At 41.2% G+C, this 24,648-nt stretch overlaps 1 protein-coding gene across 9 annotated transcripts in view; it reads right to left on the reverse strand.

Annotated features, from left to right (window-relative positions):
• The window catches only part of CTNND2 (catenin delta 2), a 679,250-nt gene that overhangs the window by 259,153 nt on the left and 395,449 nt on the right, over positions 1-24,648 (reverse strand). For all 9 annotated transcript variants that reach the window (XM_037380649.1, XM_037380646.1, XM_037380644.1 and 6 more), the window contains one exon: positions 10,475-10,669. In XM_037380649.1, the coding sequence (XP_037236546.1) occupies positions 10,475-10,669 (195 nt within the window). The remainder of the gene's footprint in view (positions 1-10,474; positions 10,670-24,648) is intronic.

Genomic DNA, 24,648 nt, shown 5'->3' on the forward strand with positions numbered 1-24,648 from the left:
ATGGTTGCATGCCTTGCAAGTATAGAAAGCTATGAACTAAGCCCTATATACGGGATTCATCATGACATTACAATTGGAGTCCTATAATGTCTTTTTTACATAATCTTATTTCAACATAAAAATGTTGTGTTAGTATTCTAAATTTTTTTCAGCATGTTGAAGTTACAAACAATTTCAGTGATTTGAAATGGCTAAAGAGAGTAAGTTATGAAGGGACTGCTTGCTATAAAGTATTGTAATAACTCTATCAATTGTATTGTAATAACTGTATCAAAATAATCTCTCATTTTGTAAATGACTATCAAAGGAATATCTCTCACAGCAAAGTTTAAAACCCCCGATGTTCTCATATCTGTTTCAGATATCATCTGAATACCAAGTGCAAGGCCATGCATACGGGCCAGGCCAACCCCTGGTATCAGTACAGGCTGGGTAATGAATGGGTTGAGAGCGGCCCTGCAGAGAAGGACCTGGGGGAACTGGTGGGTGAAGAGCTGCACGTGAGCTGACAGTGTGCGCTCGCAGCCCAGGCGGCCAGCCCTCTCTGGGGCTGCACCACAAGGAGCGTGGCCAGCAGGTCCAGGGAGGTGGTTCTGCCCCTCGGCTCTGCTCTGGTGAGACACCACCCCCACCCTGGAGTGCTGCCTCCAGCTCTGGGGCCCCCAGCACAGCAATGACATGGACCTGTCGGCGCGGGTCCAGACAAGGGCCACAAAAATGATCAGAGGGATGGAACACTTCTGCAAAGAAAGCCTGAGCGAGTTGGGGCTGTTCAGCCTGGATAACAGAAGGCTCTGGGGAGACGTTATTGTGGCCTTGCTTTACTTAAAGCGGACTTGTCAGAGAGATGGGGACACACCTTTTGGCAGGGTCTGTTGCGATAGGACGAGGGGTAATGGCAGTAATCTGAAAGAGGGTAGATTGGACTAGATAAAATGAAAGGAATTTTTTATGAGGGTGGTAAACCACCGGCACAGGTTGCCCAGAGAGGTGGTAGATGCCCCATCCCTGGAAACATCCAAGGTCAGGTTTACAGGACTGTGAGTAACCTGATCTAGTTGAAGATGGCCCTGCTCATTGCAGAGGGTTGGACTAGATGATCTTTGGAGGTCCCTTCCAACCCAAACTATTCTATCATTCTGTTATGAACTACTTCATAACCACCAAAAAAGAAAAAACCTTAAAAGGTTAAAGGTTTAAGGTAAAAACCTAAAAAATGGTTATAGAACAGGTCATCTGTAAAAGGAGACACAGAAAAACATTATCAGTTTTTGATGTTGCACGACTGCAATAAAACAGGCTTAACAATTCTTCAAAGAAGAATAAATCACTCTATAGGATATGGACATCTAACTTTTTTATATGACCTGTTTTTCAAATATTGGAAAATTGCTTCACAACATGAAAAAAGCTTCACCTTGAAGGAATGACTTCTAAAAATATCAAACATATGCAATAATTTATTACATATGAAGACAAATATTTACGGTCTTGTGAAGATGATAGACTTCAGCTCAATTCATGCATCCTTTGTAGCCTCATGCTCCTTTTATAAGGGACAACAAAAGGCGCTAAAAGACATGACAAATGTTGAGAATCAAAGAAGGCCTGAGCTGGACCAGCATAAAAAACATGCAGCAAATTAAGTACTTGTGTATTTGGAAGCAGCATTAAGCAGTCCATGCCACACCCCTTCTCTGTTCTTTCTGAAAAAACCCTCAATTTAAAAAAAAATAATACTTGCACCTACTCTGCAGTTACTGTTCCCACAGACCACTGGCTCCCTTGCTGGCAAGGCAGAGCCGACTGGCAGCAGCACAGTACTCACTCCCAGAGCAAGGTGGGTCTCTGCCCCACCATGCCAGCGGCAGAGGGAAGGCAGACCAGAGGCATGGTGTTGGCAGCTGGCGCAGCTTTCCAGCAGCAACTCCACCGTGCCGGACTTCTGTCTACCAGGGCAACGAGATGAGATGGAAGCTCAAGTGGGTTGGGTGTGTGGCTGCCTTTCCTACAAGGAGGGAGTCCCCAGGGAGGGGATGTGAATGGCATGTGAACCTGACACTGAGAGTGGGAGGCAACCGGACACCAAAGAGCTGGGACTGCTGTGCTTTGCTTGTCCAATGTAAATGAGAGAAGGCCAGAGCTATCTGAGCACCCAAAAGCCATAAAACTAGCAACATCTTTTCCCTGCAAAAACCACCAAACTTAAACAAACCAACAGTGCAATCAATTTTGTATGGGCTGTTCCTGTCTGGGGTGGCAGAAAAAGGGGGCTTTGCTTCTCCCTCTTGTGCCTCTCCTTTAGGTCCTGAACAGAGACCTAACTCTCATATCACAGGCACCTTGTAAGATGGAACAAGGAGGCAGAAGACAGGAATGGCCCAGCCATGTCATGAGAAAGCCAGCACAGCTCTATGATAAGACAAGACATGTCAGTTTTCCTTGTAAATCTTGCCTTCAGACACTGCTTAACCTCCAGGACAGCAAAAGCCTAGGCCAAATGCAGGGGCAAAGCAGCAAACACAAGCACAGTCCCCTGGGTCCTCTTCCCATCCCTACAGCAGCGCACTAATCCGTGCAGAAAGACCGGACTACAGGAGCAAATGCTGCCCCTACCCCACTAAAGCAAGACACACTTTTAACAGGAGAAAGATAACGTTAGAAATAACCAGGAGCAGGGATCCACACAAGGCACCCCTCGGTGCAGGCTCCTTTCCTTCAGCAGATGAAGAACCAGGCAGGTGCAGGAAGGAAGGTGGAGAACAGGACGACAGCATTTGTCCAGAAACACAACAGTAATTCTCACCTCCAGCAGTTCTTCCTGAGCTGCATCAGAGGACAATGTAATACAGTTTCTCCCTGCCGCTGGCAAGCACCTGAACAGAACCACGGCCTAGAGCAACGGGTAACTCTTCCCTCTGAAAAGGAGGCCCCTTGACTCTCCACGGCTCTCCTGACAGCACTTGCCCTCCACACAGAAACCCAGGGCGCAAAACCCCATGTTACTAGTTTGCACCTGCCATCATGAATTTCACAGGCCTCCTCTCTTCCATCAACACTGTCCACCACGGCAGCCAGGAGGCAGTGCAGCCTGCGTAACAGACAGCTTCAGAGGCAGTGGTGCGCTGGTGGAACCACCCAAACATCAGCAGAAGGAACCTCGGGGAGACCTGGCCTTAAGGAGCAGAGGCCATCAGAGAAGCTGAAGGGCAGCCTGGTAACCACCTTAATACACATAGGCATTGGGCAGCCTTGAAAGTAGCACAAGAAGTGCTGGAGGATTGCCCCTGCCCCACACGTGCTCCCCCATGGATAACCCGTTGCAAGGGCATGCTTGGTAGACCCTTCAAGTCCTGCACTAGGCCACTCTTCAGAGGCAATGCAAACTTTGATGGCTTATCCTCTCACTATTTAACCTCCTTTCAGTAAATCTTTCATTTCAGGGTCCTCTTTTTAATTTCAGCAATATCAACCACCGACCCTACTCTTCCTAACTTTCCCTGTCTCTCTGGGAAGCACAGAAGAGTTCTCACAATGCCCTGCGTGCCCTGTCTTCATCAAGGAGACACTTCAGCTCTGTGCACACAACACTCAAAACTAATACCAACTGGTCATGTAACTATACAAAGCTGCTGGACTTCCCATGATTGAGCTGTGTCACAAGGCCTTCTCCACGGTGACCTTTGGGGGTCAGAGGCAGAGACAGTCCTAAGCCTGTGCATTCCAGCCAGTCCTTTAGCTTTCTTCAAGGCCATCAAGGTTCCCCTGGTACCAGCAGGATGCGTATGTCCTTCACATTGCTGAGGAGGCCAGGTTCACTCCTCTGGTGTAATTGATGGTTCATCCTTGCCACTTGTGTGAGGTTAGGGACAAAGACTCTCACCCACAGCCCCTTGAAACCAAGGAATGCTCTTAATGTGTGAGCACTGTGCAGGTGTTGAGGTCTAAATACCCATAGATCACAACAGTCACCAGTGCTTTTAAGCAGCAGCACTTATTTATGTGACAAAGCCTCGGTTTGTAGTGAGTTCAGAATAAGCACAGACCTCCCACTTACCACCCCTCCTGCCCAGACTGCTGGGGACAGCACTCTCGCAAGGCTTTTAATAACTCTATCCAGAAATCACATCGTTTTTACAGAAGAGGGCTCATCTCTTTCACTGAGAAACCACAACAAAAGCAAGCGTCATTAAGAGCTTCCAGACAGTGTGTTGCCAGCATCCAGAGGGTGATGGCAACCGGTCCCGCAGACCCCACTGCCGCAAAAGCCATGCTCCCCTGCTGCAGGTCGGCAATGACAGCCCAGCACACAAGCAGCACATCTGCTTTCTCCTCAAGGCAGCTACAGAAATCCCAGGCTTGCAAAACAGCAAGATTTTACTTAGACTTATTTCATGTTTAACGTTAATTAAATGCCAATAACTAAGGACTAAATCCCTAGTCTAAACTTTTAACTGCAAATAAGCAAATGATCACTGATTCTGTCCCCTGCTCTGGCTCTGCGACCCCTCCCTCCTCTTCAAGTAATAGCCCTCTTCAAATTCCAGTGGTGTCCATGTAAACATCCCATCAAATAAGCTTATCTCTGCTATTAACAACTTAGGATTTAAATTAATAATGCATGGCCTTTAGGTTTATAAGGGAAGTAATGCACCTGCCTTGACAAAAGTTATTGCTGTATTTACAGCCCAACTAAATAACAAGTTGTAAGCTGCTATTCAGTAAGTAAATGAATTCATTATTTATACCATGCCAGAGTACTTCCTCTAAACATATCTTTTGTGGATCCCCATTTCAAAAGTAGAATTTCACATTTACTGCTACTTTCAGTGCAAACATTTGGGCTTGTACTTTTTATAGGAGAGAAGGCATTACCCTTTCAAGACCAAAAGGGATTGTTAAGTAAAAGCTACTGATCAAAAAACCTATGCACCTACTGCAGTCAAGTTTGAAAGATTATTTTTAGCTTAGACAGCATGACAGTAACACACCCGGTCATAATTTAAATCACAATGTGATGAATAATTCATCCTGCCCCTATCTAAAGTTATGCTAGTAAGGGAGATGTTCAGTAAGCTCCTAATATTTTCTACCTTCTGCAATACGTGGCCTTTAGTGCAGAGGTACCGGCATGCATTTCATTCACAAGTAGAATACAAGGAAAACAAAAAAAGTTTAGAAATAAAAAAAGAAACATCCCCAAAACAGTGAGTAAATAGAACAAACTTAAAGTAATTTACCCCGTAGAGAAATTCTAGCTTATTGAATTCAGCTCAGTAAAAGTTTATTCATCTAGAGGATTGTCCTGGCTTCAGCTGGGATGGAGTTAATTTCCTTCTTAGTAGCTAGCACAGTGCTGTGTTTTGGCTCTGATGTAAGAACAATGTTGGTAGGACACTGATGGCTGTGGTTGGTGCTGGGTGATGTCTATACTAAGTCAAGGATTTTTCAGTTCCTCGAGAGGGCTGGAGGGGCACGGGAAACTGGGAGGGGACACAGCCGGGACAGGTGAGCCCAACTATCCAAAGAGGCATTCCATACCATATGAGGTCATGCTGAGTATATAAACTGGGGGAAGAAGGAGGAAGGTGGGGACATTTGGCATTATGGCGTTTGTCTTCCCGAGTAACCGTTACTCATGATGGAGCCCTGCTGTCCTTCGATGGCTGAACACCTGCCTGCCCATGGGAAGTGGGGAATGAATTCCTTGTTTTGCTTTGCTTGCATGCGCAGCTTTTGCTTTACCTATTAAATTGTTCTTATCTCAAGCCATGAGTTTTACACTCCTTTCCGATTCTCCCCCCCTCCCTCCGGGTGAGCGGGAGTGAGCAAGCGGCTGTGTGGGGCTTGGTTGCTGGCCAAGGTTAAACCATGACAGTCCTTTTCGACACCCAACGTGGGGCTCGAAGGGTTTGAGATAACAGATTTGATTGGAATGTGCTAGTTTGAATTTATAGCCGTTATTGCTGTTTAGCTATTAAGGGGCAGGTTTCTGTGCTTACCATGGGGCTTGCCTGCCTTACTGTATATATACTGTATACCAGTGCTCGTTAGTGGCTGCTTCTTGCTTTCACTGCTGGCTGTACTGCTTATCATCTCACTGTGCTGTGCCCCGGAACGTTCTGGTAACAACCGTGGTGATGCACTGGGGCTGGCAAGTGGCCATGGCATCGCTGCTATTTCTGTGCTGCTGTACTGGACAGGCTGGAGCTCCAGTGTGAACTCGAGTCAAAGGGACTGTGACCTGTGGATGAGCCCACGTGGGAGCTGGACACCCCAAAGCCCCTGTAGCCGTGACTAAGTCCATGCCTGAGCAGGTATAACTCACAGTGTTTGTGGTCATGGTTATGTCTGTGCTGCAGCAGGCATTCCTCTGGAGGAATTGTGGCCCAAGGACAAGTCCGTGTTGGAGAAGGTACGCCTCGAAGCATCTGTGGCTGTGGGTAAGTCTGTGCTGCAGTAGGTACACCCTGAAGCATCAGTGGCTGTGCACAAGGTCATGCTGGAGTACCTCAAAGTGTGTGGCAGCGGAGAAGCCCACGACAGAGCAGGTACAGCCCTGAAGAGATTGTGGCCAGGGATAAGGCCATGCTGGAGATGATTTACTTCTGAAGGGACTGTGGCTGTGGGTGAGGCCACGCTGCAGCAGGTCTATGGTGATGGCCCATGGGTAAGGCCATGTTGGAACAGGTGCACCTCAAAGTGGTTGTGGCTGTGCCGCAGCAGGTATACCCTGGAGAAACTGTGGCTCGTAGCTGAGGCTCCACTTGGAGCAGGCTGCAGTCTGTGGCTAAGTCCAAGCCAGACCAGGGGCAAGGGGAGGAGTTAATTACAGCGTTAAACCCTACAGGGTTGTCCGAAGGGTCCAGGGGTGGAGATTGTAATGGATATACCTTTAAATTGTGACCCATGAATTGAGTTTCATGTTACAGGAATGACTGTAGCAGCAACCATCTGAATCATCAGAGGCCAAGCCTGACAACAAGCAGTGCAAGTGTAGCAGTGACCTGACCTGAGCTGGCTTTGATGGCTGATAACCCCATACAACAAACAACCTCTCTTCTCCTGAGTGACCACCATAAGAGATCATGTTCATGGACTAAATGAACTCAATGGACATTTTGTGGACATTTTATAGACATTTTTACAGGGGTGGTGCATAGACTAGGGGAATGATGTCCGTGTATTATACCAAAGAACGGGAAGGGGGACGATGGTTAACAAGGGTGTATTGGAAAGTGTAGCATGATGTAAGTGGTATGGAATAAGGGGTAGATACTGTCCTGGTTTCAGCTGGGATACAGTTAATTTACTTCTTAGTAGCTAGTACAGTGCTGTGTTTTGGCTCTGATGTAAGAACAATGTTGGTAGGACACTGATGGCTGTGGTTGGTGCTGGGTGATGTCTATACTAAGTCAAGGATTTTTCAGTTCCTCGGGCCCTGCCAGTGAGAGGGCTGGAGGGGCACGGGAAATTGGGAGGGGACACAGCCGGGACAGGTGAGCCCAACTATCCAAAGGGATATTCCATACCCTGTGATGTCATGCTGAGTGTATAGGCTGGGGGAAGGAGGAGGAAGGTGGGGACATTTGGCATCATGGTGTTTGTCTTCCCAAGTAACTGTTACGTGTGATGTAGCCCTGCTGTCCTGGGGATGGCCGAACACCTGCCTGCCCATGGGAAGTGGGGAATGAATTCCTTGCTTTGCTTGCGTGTGTGACTTTTGCTTTTCCTTTTAAATTGTTCTTATCTCCACCCTTGAGTTTTACACTCCTTTCAGATTCTCCCCCCCATCCCTCTGGGCGAGGGGGAGTGAGCAAGAGGCTGCGTAGGGCTTGGTTGCTGGCTGAGGTTAAACCATAACAAGGATGAAAAACTGAGCGGGCTTTATTCTTAGTTGTGTAAACATTCCTGAATGTAGTAAGTATTTAAGAGCTAACAAAAAACAAAGAGGTAGATATCTACATTTAAAAAAAAAAAAAAGTTTTCATTTGGTAAAGTCACTTAATCTTGCAAATTAAATGAAATTTTCAGATTCACGAAGAATGTTCGCTTTAGAAAAAAGCGACAAGAAACAACACAAAAATAAATGCTTTGCAAGTACAACTAGCATAATTTTTGTTTCTAATGGGCAATGCTAGCTGCAGAGAAAAATATCCATGCTTTGGACAAAGGCCTTAGACTAGGTTTGCCTTTCCTTTTTTCTTTTTCATCAGATGTTTAAAAGCATGCAAAATCTTCATGACTCCATTTACTGTTGTAATGGGCAAAAGAATGTGAACTATGGTCTATAAAGGAGCACACTGAAGTTTTAAAGCTCCCCTCCCCACCGCCAACCCCAGGTGAGATTCATGCATACGTAAGATACAAGCCATGAACCCTTGGCATGTATCTTCAAGGAGTACACAGTAATCTACAATCCCTCGTATTTTATACAAAATAATCAAGAGAAATAGCTAGTCAGTCCTCCAATAAAAAAAACAATGTAACACATCCCAATGAAGAGATAAAATGTTACATGTGCCAAATATCAGTTCAACTCCTTCCCCTCCTTTCTGCTAATCTGAGTAAAACTGCATGGTCTTCATGAGAAGGGGTATGTTCCTACAGGCCTTTATGGTAGAGGCAGAAGGAGTCCGAGAGCTGATCCAATCCGGCCCAAAATTCCCTCTGAGCACTGAGAGCTCTTCAGCCTGGTTGTGTGAAAGGCTGACAGCATCCACAGCTAACAGCTATTGATGGAGCAACAGAATAATTGGCCTGGCATGCATCCACTTGCTTTTATTTCCCCTGACCCTGATGATATAGGTGGAGGGGGAAAGCAAGGGATGATCAACGCAACACAAAGCTGGACTGATGGGGTTGCTCCTCAGAACGAGCCTAAAGTAATGTTCAATCCATATCCCAAACAGCAAGACAAAATTCACCTTCACAGAGCCTGTTTCTGCTACCCAAACCAGTGTATTTTTTTAAGCTTTTTCTCCTCCTTTCTAAAAACCCATCTTCAGGTATTACCCACTAACATCCTGAGTCCTGGTTTCATTCCCTGTAATTGTGATCTATGTTGACAGGGTCTCCTTCCTTACGGAGGTGTTGGGAAGATGACAGTCACAAGACAGTCTGCTACTTCAGCACAGAGAACCAAGGGATGTTTTGCAAGCAAAACAAGAAACCCTCTTCAGGGCATGACTGGGAAAGAGAGCGCTGCATAGAAAGTAAGACCCAGCCACATGTGGAACATGAGGCTTAAAATTCAGTATAAATAGTTGCTTCAATCACTATCGCTGCTTCCACTGCTCAGTGATTCAGGCAGAGATCTTTTCCCTTTCATGCAAAGAATAGTAATCTTTTCTCATATACACCAAAACATACACCATGGTAGCTCCTTTAACAGGAAGGAAGTGCTGTAATGGCGTTCTTCAAAAAGTACAAAGCTGTTACAGGTATTTAGCTACAGAACTCTGAAAAAAGTTTTAAAGTATTTTCTTCTGTACTCTGAACACCCACAACTTGCATAAAGCCATAGAAATCTTTAGACATGCAAAACCTGACACTTTGCCCTTGGAGAAGTGGTTCTAGAAATAAAAAAGATAAGTTTTAAAAGAAAGCAAAGTATCTTGCTCCAAGAAGTACACAACTTTTTCTTGAAGAAAATGGGAGTGATCTGAAAATGGACATAATCTTCCACCTTTAATCAATACAGCAAAGATAAAACACCCGAAACACTTATAATTCCTAAGACAAGTTCTTTCTACATCTGCTTTAGGCTATTTTGGCTGTAGCATTTATGTACTCTAATTATTTTGTGCATTAAATACCATAAATATCCCTGTTGATTTGTGATCTATTTGTGGGTTCCAACATACAGCTGTATTTCATTTGGTGAGATGATGTTCTGCAAGCAGGACTTGTACACCAATGCATTTCATGGACAATTTTTATTATTTATGGATAGACCAGTGATGCTAACAGCTTTTCTCTATGCCATAGTTCAACTTTATGTCTGCATACCTACACCTAAGTGTACCTCTGTAGGAGAGAGGAAGAGCATTTATGTATGATTCACTTGGAAAGCAAGTGAATAATCCTTTAGCTTCATGTGGAAGAAACTTTGCAGTCCTTTTGCAACACACAAAATACCTTTGCAAACAAAAAAACCCTACCAATTTCTTCAGAGACAACAGATTTTTCTCAAAGAAAATACACAAGATTAATAAAAATATTCTCTCTCCCCTTAGTAAGCACCTTCCCCAAATTAGATTAGCTTACTGTACATATAGCACAACATTAAGTATTTATCCATTTCATGTGTGCCTTTGAGGTTCTATCAATAGCTGCCATCTGCACAAGGTATTTTGTTTGACTGGCATGCACATAATAAATTTTGTTTGGCACATCAGAAAAAGGAAAACTAGGGCTGAAGAATAAAGTATATCTCATAAATAAAACAATCATGCAAGTTACATCCACCTACCTGTACTAGTGCGGTATGTGCCTGTGTGTGCTGGTTGCAGAGGGTCCCCTTGACTCTGGCTGAGACTCCTCATAGGGGGCTTCTGATAAACTCTGTCTTCGTAAATAGGATCTATATGGTGTTCTGGAGACTGCAGTGCCCTTAACTCGGAGCCAAGGTGGCTGTGCTGGCTGCTGTAAGATGCCCGAGACCCAGCTGCAAATAGATTTATAAGAGACATTTAAGAGAGAAGAAAAAAAATGACAAACACAGGATATGACTTCATTAAGTTTACTTGAAAGTAGCACGTAAACACAAAAAAAAACCCCAAACAAAACAAAGAAATTAATCTCTTCAACATACAAATAGAAAGAGCATGCAAGGGCAGCAACAGCCTCAGTTAATCACTTCAGTTGTAGCATCCAGCTGCCTGCACCTACTTCAAAACCTCACTTCTTCCAAGGGAAGTACATATTTTGGAGAGATAGGTATCATGATATCATCTCTTTCTTAAACAGAGACCAAAAAAACCCCAACCCATCTCAAAAAAAACCCCCTCACAAACACCTGTGATCCAGAAATGACCTAGACCAAAGGGGTTCACAGAAGAATGAGGAATGGGGGAGAAGAAAGGAGCTGCAGTCAGAACTAGCTCCACACGTTATGCTCATATCTTCAGATCTAGAAATGAATTAAGCTAAAGCTGATGAATAGATGTAGCTATATGAAGGCTTATCTCTTTGGTGCTTCACTGAAGTACAATATAATGGTTGTGCCTTATCAACATTTTGTCCTCAACAATTTTTAAAAAATCATATTGTTAAGACATCTACAACTTAAATATCCTCTGATGATTAAACACGCCTCCTGCAAAAATCTATTTTAAGGATATAGGGTTTGGGCTTTCTTTTGGTAAATAGCAAGATCAACTGGGAGTGTATTCAAACACTTTCTTATTCTACTATTAAAATGTTATTTTCAATTATGAAATTTTAAAAAAATACAATAGACACTTGTGTATTTCCAGCTGAATTCACTTGAATCCCTTTGTCACTTAAGCACTTCAGTGCTGTGGTCTGTTAGCAAGATTCCCAAGGAGAGGCACAGGAAAGCTATATAAACATTACACATTTTGCAGGCAAGAACAAAGCAAGTATTCAAGCAACACTTGACAAAGGTTAGGTCTGTATCACAAAGTGGTAACATGCTATTTAAATGTTTAGAAAAGCAATCAAAAGAGACAACTACTACAACTCTTGTTGATACTCCTGTGAGGTTAAAAAAATGGATGTAAGCAATGTTCTACTAGCTTAGCTTGTCCCGCTCAGACCAAAAAGCTCTACCACATTCATTGTGTCAGCATGGGATTTGTTGCACAAACAAACACTAAATATTTTTAAAATTTAAAGCACAGATATAAAGTAATGCACGATAGTAACAGGATTGAAATGAGAAAGAGACGCAGACAAAATGTTACTTAATCTTTAATACAAATTGTCTGGAGGAAACTAATAATTTATTCCACTTCTTCCTAATCAGCTTCTGCCATAGATGTGTTTTCTTCTGATTTTTAAAATGTACATGCATGTTTTCAGGGCAATACCCTATTTGCATATTTTTCCCTTCAAACATTTTTCAGAGTGACTTTCCATTAGCACACCACTGAAAGTAATTCTGTTGTTCCCCTTACTAGAAAGTCTGCCAAGAATCCCAAAGACATATTTTATCTGTAACTACTGCAATTATCCAGGAAGTTGATACTAATATTGCACAATTAAATTTTTCATAGTCCACATTTTCAAAATGCTCTTTAACCCTGCACCTTTTGAGACTGATTCTTGGACCAGCTCCACCAAAGTCTAGTATCCTTCAGAGTGGACTAAAATACAGCCTGTTACGATTAAGTTCACATTTCACTGTGTACTTGGTTCAATCTGTATTCAGAGGAAGAAATATAGAAAAATTGAGGGCAATATTTTGGAGGTTCAACAGTGCATCAACCAACCAGACTTGTCACAGAAGAAAGAATTACACCCCCTTCTGTAAGTACTAAAATTCTTTTGTCCATTTACATATTAACATTGCTTTGGAACAACAGATTTTCTTCTTAATCCTGCTTCCAGTGAGCTGAAAGATTTTTTCCCCATTGAATTTGTTGGCAGTATGACCCAAATTTTAACCTGTTCTCACACAGTTATACTAGTCTTCTGGTGAGGTGGGCTTAATTCAACCTCCTTCATACTCTGCCAATAGTTCTGAATCTTTAAGTGCTAATACTAGCCTAATACTAACTGGAAGTTTAATATTAGTTTATTGTGCTAATATTAAACAGAGATTTATTTGCATACTGCACATGTAATTAATACTGTAATACTACTATACTAAACAGTAAACATATATAACCAGAGAAACTTCTTGATCAAAACACATTACACAGTTCAAGCAAACAAGACAAGGAAGATGTGATAGACAATAAAAGAAAACCAATATAACTTGCCAGGAAAACAGTTAAGTGGCAATTTAGAAGTAACTTGGAAGCCACCTGAACAACACGATTATGGGCAAGCACCCCCAAAAAAGGTTCAAGAATTAAAACTATCAGGAAGTAACTGCCACTATTCCTGTAACATTTCAAGAAAACAAAGATTTCAACAGGTAATTAAAATAGTTTCATTTTAAAACATAAATGCTTTCAAATATCAGAAATTGTGGACATCAGAACATGAATATAGTCTTTCAAGCACATCTCAATAACCTTTAGTTTCAAGCAAAACTGATTCTTTTCTACAGACATCAAAATGCAATTTTACTACGCTATTTCCAAATTATCAGTTATCCATGTTTAAACACAAAATACTACCACCCTTTAGAGTTCTTAAATCTAGTTTTTAAAAGAAAAAGAAATCAGAAAGTTCATAAAAAGATGCACCACCACCATTGTTAACGTTTCCATTAAGTTGTTATTCCAGTTTTTGAAATACCAACTTCTGGTTTTGTTAAAATCTCTTTTCTATCACTCTTAAAATTCTTAAATGTATTAATTCATTCAAGTCTCAACTTAGAGGCAATAGGTTTTTATTGCATATTTTATTTAGTAAAATCAACCAACCAATTGCTATTATACCAACAGTTATCTTTGTTGCCGCTGTTGTATCATATCTAGCAAAGCTCTCACAGAAAACTTTCAGAAAAAAACCTAACAATTACAGCTGAAGACAACAAAAGACTTGTAGGTTTTTATATCATTAAAAAAGAAAAAGGGGGAAGTGTGATGGTTTCATACAACTGCATGCTACTTCACCTACACACTCAGCCCCTCCACCATACTCTGCTGCTACTTTGGAAGACACTGGAAAGACAGTTAAGATAATTGATCAAAACAAAGACTGCACACTCAAAGAACTGATGCTGCTGGGAAAGAGAGAGGTGAAACAGACCTCCTGCCTGCATCCTGGGATAGCAGCAAACAGCTACATCCTTTACTACCTGAAGCTGCAAGCTGATCTCTATCATTTGCTTAAAAAACCCCAAACCCAACTTGCATTAATGCAGTCTAAAGCTCACAGCGGTCATAAAAGCAAAAAGGTAAGAACTGAAAACCAGCAGTCAATATACTGTCAGGAAGCAATAAAACACTGGCTTACCAAGGCCCATTAGCATTCTCGCATTCAAGGAGGCTCACTGCCCTCAAATGTGGTTTCCTTAAACACAGAGGCACCATGGACACATGCTCATCTCAAACTGCCTTGGCCAAACTGTTCTCAACCAGCCACCATCCTTTCACCCCAGTAATAATTGTGCACTGCTCTGGGTTCCTTGAAACCAAAGCAGTGATGCGCATGAAGGCCGCACACAACTCTCCTACACATTCTGAAAACGGACTCATGTCCCTCCCCTGGCCAACAGCTCCCTAACAGCAATGCTATTTTTGCCTGGGGGAAATATAAGGCATCAAGCCCATTCAAAGACAGGTCTACATACAAGTTCAAAGAAAAGTCATGATTAAATTTAGAGTTCTACAAGCCATTAATTACAGATCATGTATTTAGCATCCGTGTACACACAGAACTCTTATGACCATGGCTGTGAAGGAGTGTGGGGTTTTTTTCCCTCCCTTCTAGACTGAAAAAAAAAACCAAAACCCAAACCCAAAAACACTGAGAAGAGCTAAACCATCAGGGGATGAAGAAACCACTTGATAATTAATTCCTTAAATAGTCCGATCTTTAGTCTGACCAAAGACTGAGAAATTATCTGCCTGCAATTCTGGAGACACAGCACAAAGTATGAAGAAGACTAAAAGGCTCTAAAATAGCTGTGAGAGGCATCAGAATGAAACAGACAAGTAACACCAAATAATGTATCCTACTTTGATTTTTTGTTTGTTTGTTTAAAACCAGAAACTGACTAACTCTAAGAACAAAGTACACAGCAAAGAGCATTCTCTGTCTTCTGAAGTCTCCAATACTGAAACCTGATGCAAAGTGGAATGCCCTTTCTGCATCTCTGTGGAGCTTGTAAAAGTGGACTGTGCTCAGGCTGCAGCAGGGGTATCTCGTGAGTCCCCAGCCAGGTGAATCAGACTAGGGCAACCTAGAACCAGCCAGAAGATTTACCAGATGAAGATACCATATTCCTACAACCTTTGTTCTCCTCCCACATCCAAGAAGGGCAACAGAACTCAGGAAGAGTGCAGTCCTACCTAACTGGATCAAAAAGACAATCTCTACCATTGACAATTAAAACCCCCCACCCTTCTAGCTGAAGGTTTCTGTATTATTCAGGTATGTTCCTCACTAGTATAGGGAAATGGTTGTTTCCTAGGAAAATGTTCTTTTCTGACAGCCTCACTTTCCAGATGAAGAAAAATACTGTAATTAGACAAGTGTAACATGAGAAATACACAAAATAATCTCTAATTGCTCTTTAGAGCTTCTACAGGCTGTCACGGAAATCAATACAACACGTCTGAATGGCACTGCTAATCTGACAGTTTAGGTCAATAAAGTAAACCACTATCGGCAGCATTTGTCACTTCAAGAAGCTAAAGACATTAAAACTATTGAAATGAATGGAAACACACAAGCATTTGCATATTGCATAGGCTTTAATAAAGCCTGGACAGTTTTTGTTTGTGCCCCTTGTGAAAGCCTTTACAACCTTCATCCCACCTTGCTGCAGCCCTAAGGAGCGCTAAGAATTCATAATACTCTCTAAACATGTCTAATAGCAAGAACATACAGTATTGACCTCCTCTCCAGGATTTAAGAGCGCATTAGAAACATGAAATATGCAAGTGATCATCTCAACATGATGAAAAACATCCAGATTCGACTAGATAAACCATTCAGTCCTCATTTAGAAATCCTCCATCCCAAAATACATTCAAGTGTCCTGTTACAAATTTTCCTTATGCCTATGATACAGGAACACCATTAATGAGATACAAGCTGAGGATACAAGCTGAGGATGAAGTTCAATGACCATCCTACTACTTATTACTCATCAGAAATGTGTTTATGCCATTTAACTTAAATTGGTTGTAACCCCACACATTTCAACACACCGTGTATCTCTGGCTACTTGAGGCTCAAAGTACCAAACTCCGACTTGAACAGATATGACACACTGCACTCAAGATATCTGATTTTCTAACAAAGAGGACTGACTATCCACAGCTGGCTGTATAGATTTTTAATTTCAAATATAATGACAATATTGCTTATGTAATTTGCACTGAGGTTTTTCTTAGGTTACAATTTAAAAAAACTACCACAACAAAACCCAACCCCACATAACAGTAAAATTGTAATAAGACCATCAGTGAGATAAGAGACTGCAGGCACAGAAGCCAAAAGAGAATCACAGGAATTTTGTAGCTTTGGTATGTTGCATGCTTTTCAAAGGACTGAAAGAACTTTTTGATTTAGATGATGCATCAGGGCTGAAATCCCTTTCTGACATGAGTTTCTTCTAAATGCTTGCCCTGAAATGCTACTGTCCTTAAAAAACCCAAACTAACAAAGAAAAATTATACAGTAGATCAGGTCATAGCTTCACTGTAATGCTGAAAAAGCAACATGTGAGAAAGGGTAAGAATAGCAGGATTTTTACTCTGAATTCATATGTAACGTCACCTATTTTACAGACACTAACCTAGTTTACATAGTAAATAAGTTGATGTGAACCCAAGTACAGAATTAGAAGTGAACAGGGGGGAGGAGAAAAGTCAAACATTCATAGCGTTTTGGTATTGACCTTTTTTTGCCAGAAATTTATGCAGAAAAATCTCCAAAATGCTTGTCTGAATACATGCATCTTCCACTCACAACATTGGAAAAGGACAGTATGATCTACAATGTTACAATAAATAAACACAATAAAACTAATAAAATGGGAATATACCAGCACCGTGTGATGAAAAGTATGATACCACAGAGAAGAGAACATACCTAACTCAAGTACTGAAAGCAAATACAAATTTGAGACATGACAGATGGTTAAATTAACCAGTAAGACATGACAGGCCATATGGCAGTACCAGCTAATACACACCTTGGGTATGTCAGCGCTTGTCCCTAGCATACCAATGATTTGCATTCCTTAGAACCAAAACACAGTGTGAAGTAAATTCATTTTAATTGGGTTTAGACTTTTCTTAAGCACAGGTTTCTCACGTGTTTAGATTTTACACACACAGAGTATCAATTAAGGTTTTTCTTTCTCCAAATACTGAAATTAAAGATAAACTAACAGAAGTTCAGAATTAAACTAATTTTTGTCTTTATATGCTTTTTCCATTCTCTCTACACTATTCTGTCTGTGACTTGAGACTATTTGTACAAATAAAAAAAAAGAAATAATGCCATCACTGAATTGACTGATTACACATGATACCTTTCACCTTATGTCAAACTCCGGATATTCAGAAAAAACATGAATGTGGTACTTTGGCATCCCCAGTCCACATTATAGGAGGTCACCACAAAACAAGTATGTGCTATAACATATGAGCCCCCAGATCGGAAAGAACAGACTTGCCTCAACTGTCGGTATCTTAAGACTGCCTTTCCTCAGGTTTTCTACTTAAAAGATTAAAGTGTAATATGAGGCATGGCCTGGAGTGTTTCATGTAAACCATCACTGTACTGTCAAACATATTAGCAGCTTCACTGTCAGGATACAGTCAACGTTCAGCAGTAAGGCTCACACTGTGGAATTTCGCAGACATAATTTGACCATTAACCAGATTAAGTATCTTAGGAAAGTCTCCTCAAAACAGATTGGCTTTGGCTGCTTAAGCAACACTGCAAAACCAGCCTCTGACCTAGGGTTAGCACTTTTCATATCACTGCTAAAAATAAAGGCAGGGGGTCAAAGAAAGGAAAAAAGATTACACTTTTTAAAACGTAATAAGCAGGTCTAAATAAACTTTAAAAATCATTTGGTACTTCTTATGAGACACAGTAAACTTTTATCTGGATAATTTTTTATTCCATTTGAACTTTTTTTAAATCAAATATTGAAATTAAATACACTCCTAAGTAAATTTAAAAGACATAAAGCTATTTTTTTTTCTTAGGTTGCCTATGTTTACTTTTTAATCACGCAATATAAATTTACTGCAAAGTATTGAATCAGCTATCTTAATTCTACAAGTCTAGGAAAACCAGAACCCCCTCCCCCATCATAAATTTGTGTTTCCTCACAAGCACTTTTTTTTCCTGCTATCGTCCTCATTCTGTTGAAAAGCATTCACCTACTTAAAATATTTTCTAAAAAATGAATTGTTAGTGGAAGAAGAGAAGTGTAACTGGGAGAAAAGAAATAAGAGGCAAAGTTAGCCAGGAAGAAACAGCAGATTAAATGTGACAGACAAGTTCAGGGAGATAATTCCCACTTCATTTCTGATATAGGGAACTGTCACTGAAGAAAAAACAATAAATAAAAACTCCCCCAAATCAACCACTACCACACAGTGACAACAACTTGCCTCCAGCAAGGCAGAAAATGATAGGTAATTTTTTAAAAAAACCAACCCCCCCCCCCCAACAACAAACCCAAACTATTAATTGAATTATTGTATTAGGTGCTCCCCCTCTTCTCTTAAGCATTGCCTCTTCCCTTCCCCTCAATCCTGCCAATTTTACAAAAAAGGGGAAAGTCCTATGCACAAATGTGAACAGATATTGCTATCCAGCAATACAAACCACTGTTTTTAACCTTCCTGCTCACTAACTGCATTGACTGAGGGCTGAGTGCTTCAGCAATAGGATGATGTTACTAAGCAACAATGCCAAGCAGCCCTGTGTATGCTGTTTGGAATAGTTCACCACAGCTTCACGACAAGTGAAAACATCAAGCCTTTGTAGCAGAAGAGATCTTCTTCAAAGTTTTGCTAAATACATTTATTTTAGAAAAGTTAAAAATTTTATTATTTCAAATTTTGAATTATAAAAGCTCGTGTTGCACCATGCACTCTATCCTAAAGCAGCAATACATTCAGCTCAACAAGTAAAGGAACAGAAATACTAGTGTAATTGGTGAGATGTGCCCCAAAAGTAAATATCCAGGAAAAAAACCAAAACAAAACTCTGCGGGATATTTTGCAAGACTCTACAGCTAACACTTCTCTGACAAGGGCTGCAAATCAAAAGGAAGAAGTGTCTTTAATTCCCCAAAGCTGGGTCTTCCTTCCTTCTCAAGGCACAAGGCCCCACCCAAGGCAGACTCAGGGACCTAGTTTCTGCCTGGTAAGCAGCAGTGTCGACTAAACATCCAAAACCCCAATGATCTTTATAGGGCTAGAGACCACTTCCAGCAGCACGAGTGACTTGCTAAGAAGCATTGCTGCCTCCAACAAAACGAATCAGGTACTAGTGCACTGATGCTTACCAGTGAAAACATAATTTTCTGATCATGTTTAACACTGTGGGAAAGCACATCATCTAAAAAGCCCCGCAGCTCACAACCCTTGCCCCAAACCAAGCATCGACTCAATCAACCTTAAATGGAGCAAGTTCTCACAGCAGCTCTGGTGTAAAAGGAAGAGGAAAGCATTTCCACATCAACTCCTCCCTGCACATGGAACAGAAAGAGTATCTGGAGCTTAAATCCAACTAGAAGTGAAAGTCTCAAGACTGGCACAGGAAATTCATTAAGGAACGTGCGTTGCAGAATAGCGGTGCCCGAAGGGAAAAACAGTCAGTGTGTGACAGTGTGGGAAAGGTAACACCAGAAAATAAAACTCACTTGGGTAATGAAATGTTAAGTTTGTCCAACTATAGTACTCCTCAACTGGCTTTTGCTGGGCAATCTGAATTTTTTATGTAATCACACTATCATTCCTGGGAGTTCAGAGTTCCAGCCGGTGGTTTCCCAGCTAACAGGGAAAATGCAAATATATAGTTCTAATGAATCCTGACTATGCATGCATCCTTTTAAGAAGTATTAATTTATGATGAATATTGTACATACTTCTTTTGCAAACCTATGTTCCAGTCTCTGACACAAGCGGCTGAAATCTAAGAAACCACATCTGGGGTTTGCTGACAGAAGAGTGTTTGCAACTTATCTTTTGTAATTCCTTTTACAATGAGATTGCACATTATTAGACATGTGAACAATATTAACTTTTGAAGATTTTATCTGTAACACTTTGTACTCAAACTTGCATTTCACTGAGAGAATGGAGAAAAGCATCAGATAGCATTTGTTCTTTTACGTAAAGTCATCTTCGTTAGAATATTAAATGCTTTCTCCTCCCAGTAAGTGTTTCCTTGCAATCCCTGGTTTCTAGAAATTACCAAGACCCGACATGTAAGTCTGTGACATTCCAGGGGAAAAAATGTGGTTCATTATCTTTGCCTTTCTTTCAATGCCACATTTAAGAAAGGGAAGATCTCTTTGGATATTCTCTAACACAGTATATTACTCATCAAGTTTCTATTATCCATTTGAGAATCACTGCATTTAAAGTGAAAGAGTGAAAACACGGACCTTTTATTAAAGGTATACATACTCAATTTGAATACAATCTAATTGCAGAATAGAGTTACGCATGTAAAAAAGTTTAGAGCAGCAATTATCCACATTGACAGTTACGTTCATTAGATTATCATAGCATTATTCAAGCTGGTTCTAGGTTGTTAATCGCTTATTAAAATCATTATAATATCTAAAGCGATTCTAACAGGCTTGCTCTAAATAAAAGAAAGAAAAGAAATGCTGAATGTAGAGACAAAGAGGAATACTGTTAATACCATGATCATGAGGAGCTTAAGGACCTAAGCAAAGTTTATCCTGTAACCCATAAAATAAGTTTTCTTTTTTAATTCAGTACGCTTACTAATATAACAATAATAGTAAGCATTTAGTACCCAATTTAAAAAAACTCATGAAAATAGCTTATGTAAATCCTTCCTCAACAACCAGAAAGCGAAAAAAGGAAATAGATAACTACTGATTTTTTTCCAGGAACTGATTTAAAGGAGATGGGGGGGGGGGTGGGGGGGGTGGGAAGAGAGAGAAGAAGAAAAAAAAAAACAAAAAAGACAAGAAAAGAAACAACACTAACACAACAGACTTTGTGATGTGCCACTAATCTCAAAAATTCATATTATCCCTGAAAAGCACAGCGAGGAAAGGACCACAAGCTGAAAGAGTCCTGTCACTCCAGCAGAGTTCACGGCAACGACAAATGGTGCAAGAGAGAAATGGTGACAGAAGGTCATTAGCAAAAGTAAAAGGAGACCTAACAAGAAATATAAGAAATGTGTTCACAGCAGTTTGTAATAAACCACTGGAAGAGTTCAGCTTTGAGAAGGGCTTCAACAGTTAATTAGTTGATGAACAGTTAATTAATTAAAAACAGTCAATTAGAAGGATCAGATGCATGTTAGTCCAAAGGTGACAAACACTTGAGGGATTCTGAACTGTCCCACAATTAGCTCCTGGTTTTCCATAAATGCAAACTGACAACACTTCCATGTCAAATCGATGCCTGACCTGTGTAGCCAACACCTCCATGATCACATGGCTGGCTGAAGACACTTGCATCAAGTTTTGCCTGATGTTACAAAGGCAGTCTGAAACCTACTGCAGACTGAGAAAAGCAGTGACATGCAAGCCATCACGATCTTGATAAACTTCAGACAAAAAGAGATTCTTGGCTAAGACAGTTAATCATTGAATTCCCAGACTCACAAGATAGGATCTTAAGCAGGGCAGAACACGAAGTGGATCACTTTGGAGAAGACTGCTCAGTGATGCTCAGCATTAGCTCCAGATCCTTGCCAAAACCAGCTTGAAGTGGGACACAGACAAGGATGACATGAGCTAGACGGGAACTCCAAATTCAGACAGAAAGTTATGCAAAATTTTGATGAATAAACCTTGAAAACTTTGAAGCTTAGTTAGAGACCAGACAATATGGAATCATGGCTCAAGGGTCACTCTGACAGGGCTACCAGTCTCAATTCTTTGAGGGAAAACTGAAGAACTAATGTTCACAGAGAACCTCCAGCCAAACACATCACAGCTGGTTAGCCAAGGCCCTAAAACCAAAGCCTGCTGGTGAAAACAAATCACTCTTATGATACCTTTTGCCCTCACTCCCTCCTTGGTCAGATGCTACTATCCTAAAAGGTGCCAAAGACTCCACATTGATTTTGTCTTTGAAAAAAGACTGGCAAATTGCTTCATCAAATTACTTATTCTTACCAGGATTTAGCAGTCTTGATGCATAACCTCCACCTACTGATAGCAGCTACGTAAGCTATCAGCCTTTCCTGTGTTAAGAAAAAGAGGGAAACACACTAAGTCAGGTCTAGGCACAACAGGCTTCTACATTTCTTGACCACCCAGGCAAATCGTTTGAGAAGAGAAGAGGGCTGGAAAGAGTCTCTCTTACCCACAGAGGGTCACAGTTCTATACAGTTCCCCTGACGAAGTCCTAACCCTATGTAACACTCCCAATTTTCCTTGTTATGTGATTAGACCATGAAATATTCTATTATGTTCCTAATATAGGTAGCTGAGACATACTGCAGTCAAAAAGGTCACCCAGGTCTTTTCCTACTCTTGTTTTCAGCCAAAGGTTCCTAATTTGTAACTAGCTATTAGGTGCATTATTAGCTTGGTTCCAATTCTATTCTTTCTCTCTGATCTGCAGAACTGTTTCTATACAGGATTTATCGTCCTCTCTTCAGAAAATGGCTCTTAACATTCTGCTATCAAAAAGTTTCCCTGGCATATTCCAGGGTTTAGTACCAAGATAATAAAATGAAAAAAGTATTTTTCAAGTGGCCAAAAGAGTTCTCCTTGTGGGGCTTTATTAGTAGCATCCTTCCTTTCCATTAATTTGATTTATTAAATGACAAACTGACAATGCTCCTTTGCACAGGTCCTTGCCCAGCTATGCTCTCACAAGAATATCCATCTTCTCTAGCTTAACTAAACACTTCGTAAGTGGCAGTACAGAAAATGGGTGCTCTGACAGAGCCCTGACAGGGAATAGAAAGACATCAGATATAACCTAAGAAAAGGTCAGTAAGCAGGTTATTCCAGTACAATCTGGTTTTGGTGAACTCATGTTGCAAATTATCCCATTAACCATTTATCACCTTCATGTCCTGTATTATGCTTTCTATCAGTTTCTGTTGCAACGTCCACCAAAGCACTGTGATTAGCTGGTCTGCAATTTTTCTTTTACTTGGTTCTCTCTTTCTTCAGGGCATAGTAAACCCAAACACACAAAAGCCTGTCATCTCCCTCGACCCCCTGACCCCCCAAATATCTGAAAAAGTCCAACTCACCCTCCTTTGCAGATCATGCTCGCAGGACTTTGATATCAAGCCTGTGAAGAGCTTATGGCACCTTTTGGTGAGCAAATGTAAACACAATTGCATCTCTGCTGAACTGGAATGCTCAGGGAAGGTGTGGGTGTGGGAAGGACCCCATGGAGAGGAGGCCTTTTGGTCTCTAGTCACAATAAATCTGCCCCAGTATCAGAGGGCCACAGCTCCTTTTCCACCCTTGCTTTCTTCACAGGCAACACTCTTTAAACCCAGGGAGAGCTTTAGTCCTACGATCAAAAGGTTTTACTGCCGGACAGCAGCACAGCTGGCAATCTGATAAAAGGGATGGTTCGCACCTGGGTTGGAGGGGGAGGGCAAGGGGCCATAAGGCAAGATACAGACATGACACCATGGAAGAGATAAATATAGAAAAGTGTATGCAACAACTTCCGCAGAAAAGTGAGGGCTGACTGAGATTTAAGACTACTTGTATTCAAACTGATACAGCAATTTTCTATTCTTCACTTACACACTACAAGTTGCAACTTGATGTACTTATTAAAAATCTATGTCATTCAACTGGCAGTTTCATATGTCATACCTTATAAGATTAGTCATCAGTTGGTCCTTCTCATTTCAGCATATTGAATTCTGACTTTTGCTTATACCCACTTAGGATAATATACAGTTCCATGAATTCATTATCATTAGACAGTATCTCTCTGCCCTCTATAATACCACCTTCAAAAAACCAAAAAGTATTCTGTCTGTTGTGGGTCCATACCTAGGTCATCTTCAAGTTTGACCCTACAATTACAGAAAAAAATGCCTCATTTATCTCCCATGATTGGTCACAGCAAATTTGGTCCAGTGTAGTTTCTGGCAGCCACCACTGATGGCCAATGTTTTTCAACTGTGAGCACTTTGCATCTCAGCATGGGTAACCATGGACACCTCCCCACCCAAGTTTTAGCCTTAAATAAAGGGAGCCTTCTTCAGCTCCCCAGTTCACAATCTTCTTCCTGCCACAGTTAATCACTTTACTGATGATCAGAGGCACCTGCACTGCTTTAAAGCTGGTGTGTGCACATAACCACCAAAAAGCTATCTGATATCCCAGCAAATTAATACTTATGTTATTGATGAGCTGTGTACTGACTTTCTAGATCTCGGCTACTCCACCTACTGCAAAAAGTTTGCGTGCCATAGCAACTGGAAGGGATGAAGTTTTCAACCACAGTAGAAATAAGTGCATATTATCACTTCTCTTAAATACCTGAAGACCATGAGGGACTGTCACCATTTATTGAGGGTTTAATGACAAACATTTCCAGGCCTTGCAACAGGGTTTTAGACCCTGAGGAAGCTACAGCTTCCACATGTGCCTTCTTTGCCCAG

Source organism: Falco rusticolus, chromosome 3 (assembly GCF_015220075.1).
Source record: "Falco rusticolus isolate bFalRus1 chromosome 3, bFalRus1.pri, whole genome shotgun sequence".
Lineage (NCBI taxonomy): Eukaryota > Metazoa > Chordata > Aves > Falconiformes > Falconidae > Falco > Falco rusticolus.